Source organism: Pistacia vera, unplaced genomic scaffold (assembly GCF_008641045.1).
Source record: "Pistacia vera cultivar Batoury unplaced genomic scaffold, PisVer_v2 Contig284, whole genome shotgun sequence".
In the NCBI taxonomy this organism is placed as follows: domain Eukaryota; kingdom Viridiplantae; phylum Streptophyta; class Magnoliopsida; order Sapindales; family Anacardiaceae; genus Pistacia; species Pistacia vera.
Genome location: NW_022196095.1, coordinates 1031249 through 1037551, shown reverse-complemented (window position 1 = coordinate 1037551; position 6303 = coordinate 1031249). Strand labels below are relative to the sequence as shown.

The 6303-nt window shown below is 31.3% G+C and overlaps 1 protein-coding gene across 1 annotated transcript; it reads right to left on the bottom strand.

Annotated features, from left to right (window-relative positions):
* Nucleotides 1-941: 941 nt before the first annotated feature.
* On the bottom strand, nt 942-3563 carry LOC116134326 (chalcone synthase 2-like). The gene is made up of 2 exons (XM_031420014.1): nt 3386-3563; nt 942-2021 (listed from the first exon to the last, which is right to left on the bottom strand). The coding sequence occupies exons 1-2, from the start codon at nt 3561-3563 to the stop codon at nt 1027-1029; spliced, it is 1173 nt and encodes a 390-aa protein (XP_031275874.1). The 3' UTR covers nt 942-1026.
* Nucleotides 3564-6303: the final 2740 nt, after the last annotated feature.

Sequence of the window (6303 nt, the reverse complement as noted above, 5' to 3'; positions counted from 1 at the left end):
ATACATTTTACATTTAATTCATTAAATTAAACAATAAAACTCTAATGGAATAATTACGCCAAGGGGTAAATTGTTATTTGTTATACCTAAGGAAGAAAATTGTTATTCACTGATACCTCAGGGGAGAACGATAATGATCTCTTTAATTTTTTTTTTTTTTTATGAGCTATATATTACCTTTTCAAATAATTAAGATAAAATTTATGAAACAAAAAGAATACCTCCCCGGATATATAACTATTAAATTCTTTTCCTTCTGTTTTTACTTTGTAGCTTCTAAGTTTGTTGGTTACGTGACTTGAATTGCTTCATTTTTTTTTTTTTTTTCGTTTTGTTTGTTTCTTATTCTTATAGTAAAGCATGTGCTGCACTCTCTTAATTATTTGCGATGAGTTGGTATATTAGCATCTTCTAAATTTAAATGTCCTATAAATTTGTAATTATTAAATTTATTTAAAACGCTAACTTTTATATCGTCTTCAATATTAGTGAAACATCCAAATATATTGAGATATTTTATTGAAAAAGAATGTTATTTAATATCTTCAATGTAATTTTATGTTTAACGAATAATGTTATTAGAAAAAGACGTAGAAATTAATCTATAGTAATTAACAGATATATATTATATCAGAAGTGAAAAGAAAAATATTAGGACTATTTTAGAGGGAAAAAAAAAAAAAAAAAAGCTGGAGTTTGTTTAAACATTTATATATTTCTGAAACTTTTAATGGGATAAATAACACCTTTTTCCTTAATTACAATTTAATTGCATATTTAACACACATTGTGTGAAACATCTTACAAGCTCTTATCATTAGGGCCAATTTTTTGACCGCTTGTTTCGGGTTCATGAGTCTTTTTTTCTTCATTCCCTATGCGTTAATATATTATTGGGCAATATCAAATTATAATGTTGACTTTAGTAGTTTCTCTTATTTGCCAAAGTTTACAATTTGGCCCACAAATACAATTTCCTTATTAAAAGTCGAAAATAATGCAAAGTAAATCAAATCATAGGAGCCCTTAAGCAATGTTAACACTGTGGAGAACCAAAGTCTCAATAGTTAGCCCAGGACCAAACCCAAAAAGCACTCCCCATTCCAACCCCTCACCTGTAGTCTTTGACCCAACTTCAGTTGACTTCTTCCTCAGCTCATCCAAAACAAACAGTACAGTCACACTTGACATGTTACCATACTCAGCAAGCACGTGCCTAGTAGCAAGTAGCTTCTCAGGTTTAAGACCCAACTTGGCCTCAACTTGGTCCAAAATTGCAGGTCCACCTGGGTGTGCAGCCCAAAAGATTGAATTCCAATCTGAGATACCTAAAGGTTGGAATACCTCAATTAGTCTCTCCTCAATATGATTTGCAATAATGTCAGGAACTTCCTTCCCAATATGAATGGTAAGTCCGTGCTCACGAATACTCCCACAAATAGCCCCAGGGCAATTAGGCACTAATGTTGGGGCTGCAGAGACTAATTCAAATATGGGCTTTTCAACATTAGGAATTGGATTTGCACCAACTATAAGAGCTGCTGCACCATCCGCAAACAAAGAATGAGTCACAAGTACGTCGACATCAGTTTCACTAGGGCTATGGAAGCCGGCAATAGTTATTTCAACACAAACGATCAGGACACGTGCATTTTTAGTGTTCTCGGCTAAGTCTTTAGCTATACGAAGTATAGTGCCACCTCCATTACAACCTTGTTGATACAACATGACTCGTTTAATAGATGGGTCAAGCCCTAAGAGCTGGACAATTTGGTAGTCATACCCAGGCATGAATGGTCCCATAGTGCTACAACAGATTAAATGAGTGATTTTTGATTTGGGTTGGCCCCATTCCTCAATGGCCTTGATTGCAGCTTGCTTCCCTAGCTCTGGTACCAATGTTGCTGCCATATCTTGTCTAGTATCCAATGAAGGTGCCTTGTACGTAGCAATGTTTGGGTTTTCTTTCAAAACTTCTTTTGTTGTATACGTGTAACGTTTTTTTATCGTGGTTCTATCACCTGAAATAAAAAGAAATGTCCAAATTTTCTTTTTTTGAATCTGTTTTTAACAACTCAGGAATATTCATGACATAGAGAGAGATAAATGTAAACAATAGTACCTTTCAAATTAAGTCTTTTATCTAATGTTAACAACATCTCTTGGATCATAGTTAGATTATCTAAACAAAGGATTGATAACGTATTTTATCCTCTTGTAAGTATAAAAACACTTGAAATTTCATCTACTTTGGTTCTCATTCGTCTTGTAACTTTTGTTTACATAAAATGATTTTCTATTTTTCAAATTGTCAAAACAAGAAAAGTACATTATTTAATGGTTATTAAATAGGTTTTAAATAANGTTTTTAACAACTCAGGAATATTCATGACATAGAGAGAGATAAATGTAAACAATAGTACCTTTCAAATTAAGTCTTTTATCTAATGTTAACAACATCTCTTGGATCATAGTTAGATTATCTAAACAAAGGATTGATAACGTATTTTATCCTCTTGTAAGTATAAAAACTCTTGAAATTTCATCTACTTTGGTTCTCATTCGTCTTGTAACTTTTGTTTACATAAAATGATTTTCTATTTTTCAAATTGTCAAAACAAGAAAAGTACATTATTTAATGGTTATTAAATAGGTTTTAAATAACATTATATTAAATCTAAGATAATAGGACAAATATTTATTCGAAAACTTAAAGGATAATTAATAATTTATGTAGAAAAAATATTAGGGGTGAGCAGCTCCGGGTACTTTAATTTTTCGGCGAAACCGAAACCGCACAGTGGAGGTTTCAAAAAAAGGAATCAGAATCGGAACTGAAACCTAAAATGCAGGTTTCGGTTCCTCACCGGGGGACCCTATAAAAAATTAATTACCCCCTTATTAGTTTAAAAATGACAAAAATACCTTAAAACTTTACAAATATACCCCTAACAAATTAAGAACACCTACATCTAGTAGTTTTCAACTTTTGATTATCATTCATTTTTGTCCAATGTGGCTCATAAATCCTTTAATCTCTAGGCAACACTTGAATTCAATCAGTTCATCACAATTCACATAAAATTTCTCAATTAAAACCAAAACACAAACAGGCTCTAAGCAAGTTCCAAGCTAGGTATCCTCTTTGGGTTCTTTTCCCTGGTTTCAGTTATGGTTTCGGTTTCGGAACCTACAGGAACTGGAACCGGAACCACACAATGTCAGTTCCAATAAAATGGAAGCAGAACCTACCCAGATAGTGTCGGTTTCGAGTAGGTTCTGGTTCCGGTTTTGGTTCTACTTGCTACCCATGTTCACCCCTAAAAAATATTAAGAACAACATAAACTAAAGAAAATGAAATTAGAGAAGAGTAATATTTCTTACACATGCGCTGCATTTTGATTTTGACTGGCGTCAAGTGCTCAGAATTGGTCATACGAAAGTAAGCATCTGGGTATGCACTTTGCTCATACATAGTTGGAGGATTTGCCGTTCCAATTGCCATGACGGTGGCGGTGCCTTCAGCACGTTGAGCCCTGCGAACTTCCTCCACAGTAACCATTTTTCTCTCCAAGAAAATTATTAGTGCTACTGTGTTCAAGTTCTTTGAGCCTTGGTTGCTGTCTTGATGAGGAGGAGGAGAGGGATTTGTGGGTCATTATATACACAAAAGATTGATTTTTAAAATATTAATCATATATCATGAGTTTGTTAATAATAATTCTTAAACATCATGGAGAACAAGCAATTAGAATACTGGGAATGCAGAATAGTAGCATTTATTTTGGTTTACATTAAAGATCGTTTGCAGATTATTATTCATTAAAAGTTTTCCATGATCTAACACGATTTTGTAAAGAATATTCTCCAAACATGCATGTTATCGTAGCAATAAGTGGTGGCAGCACATGTTTTTTAATACATGGCCAAGGAATTGCCATCGTCATTAAGACATGGGTAACATTTATTATAAAGTATTATTTAGCTTACAGTTTGTCTAATTAAAATTACGAGGAAAATAATATTTGTCAATTTTTTATTAATTAGTCATTTTTTATATAGGGATGCGTAAATAGTATTTTAAAAATTATTAATATTAGTTTTTATTAGCATTCAAAATAATCATTGGCTTGAAATTTAGGCAATATCATAGTTGAGTGAAAGGTTGCATTCCATAGTAGTTTTACTCCAAAATATGAAACTTAAGGATAGAAGATTTGATTTAGAGAGAGAGAGAGAGAGAGAATCAAATGTTTCCATTAAAATATAATATTTTATCACATATGCTTGATTTGGCTATAGAAAATATGAGATACAAATGTTGATTCTTGTAGGAGTGGAAAAACATTAACTAATTTTGTGTAATAAGGAATTTCAATTTTATTTTAAACATGAAATTAATTAACTATATTTATTTTTATTATTATTGACAGAAAATGTGATGCTTTGGATGAATAATGGAAGAAAAAATTAAAATATCTTATTACAAATATATCCTTACTTAAAATAGAGATGGGAGTTAAAACGAAAATGATGGAAGCTAAAAATTATCCTTACAAATAATATTTATCAAGAGTTATGCCGTCAGCACCCTTTGTATTTTCTTATTAGATCACTCTTATTATTACTTTTATAATTTATCATTAGTTTTATTTTTATTTATTAGGTTGTAGCTTCCAAGTTCGTTGGTTGTGTGACTTGAATTGCTTCAATTATTCGTATACTTATAAGATGAAACATGTGCTTCACTCTAATTATTAGTGATAAATTGTTTTTGATTAGCATCTTCTATAATTTAATTTTCTGAAAACTAATTATTATTAATTTATTAATATTTTAAATTTTATAGTGTCTTCAATATTAGAGAAACTCCAAATATATGTTTTATATTTAGTGGATAAAAAATATTATTTATATAGTAATTCTATGAATGAAGAATGGTCTCATGAAACAAACCGAAAAAGGATATAGAAATTAACATAATAGTTAATGATATATACAAAATCTTATTGAAAGTGAAAACAAAATATTAGGACTAAAAGAAATAAATAGGATTTATATAAACATTGATATATATCTTTAAAAGTCTTAAGGGAGTGGTTTCAAAGAGAAAAAAAAAAAAAAAAAAAAACTATTATATGCAAAACTAATTTCATATTCTTGTTAACACACGAACTTTGTAGCTCTTTGAATAAGTTTTCCAACGCCACCAGAATCGTTGAATTCGATTACTACAGCTCAAGTTATGATGAAACATCGAGCATGCTCATCTTGAGAGATTTCTAGATTTTACGTTGTATTTTCGACGCGTCACAACTTTCTCATTTCAACTCCGATTCTGCACCATTTGTTCCTGTCGTCACGAATTCCATCAACATCATCTCTTTCCTTCAAATATCGGTTTGAACCTGAAAATACTCAAAATACACCCTTGATCCCGTAAAAGGATTTATAAAATAATCAATTCGAATTTCACAAATTAAACAATTTTTCTACAAATAATCCAATTAAATCACTAACAAATGTATATTTTCAAGCTCTTATCATTAACTCAAGTTATATTCTTATTTGATGATAAGAAACGAATTTCCCTAATAATTGTGCTATTGATTTGTGCCTAGGTGTGATTAGATGGCAAGAAGTTCCCAATGCATTCAAAAAAAAAAAAAAAATAGAGGAAAAAGACAAAGCTTAGTCTATCTGTATTTTCTTGTAATAATTTGAGTGTAAAAACATGAGTCTTGGTTAGAAAAGTCTTTTATGTGCCAAAACTCCAAGAACTTGTTTTTTTTTTTTTTTTTTTTTTTTTTTTTTTTTTTTTGGGGGGGGGATTTGGGCTAACATGTTCTTTCAAACTAAGGGATTAAACGGATATTTACCAAAGTTTCATATTGTACCGTTAAACCCATCTGGTAACGGATCATGCGTCCGGATTATGGGTTTTGAATTTTGGCTAAACTGTAATATTATAAACGTTAGGGTTTTTGGATTTTATTTGGGCCAAAATGTCATATTTCAAAGTTGTGGGGCTAAGTTGATAATTTCTTGTCAACATATGTCATCCGGTTCAGCATCCGGATTGGGCAAAAGCCAAATTTTTTGGGCTCTCTAATATGGTCGACCAATTGAATCCGATCGATCGGTTTGGCAATTGAATTTTCCCAAGGGCTAGTGTCAATGGGCACCACATAGGTGCCACATCAAATCCGATCAACCAAATTCAAGGCAGTTGACTAAATTTGTGGATTTTCAAGTGCGATTTTAAAGCATAATGGCTATATTTTCAGACTCCGTTATATAAC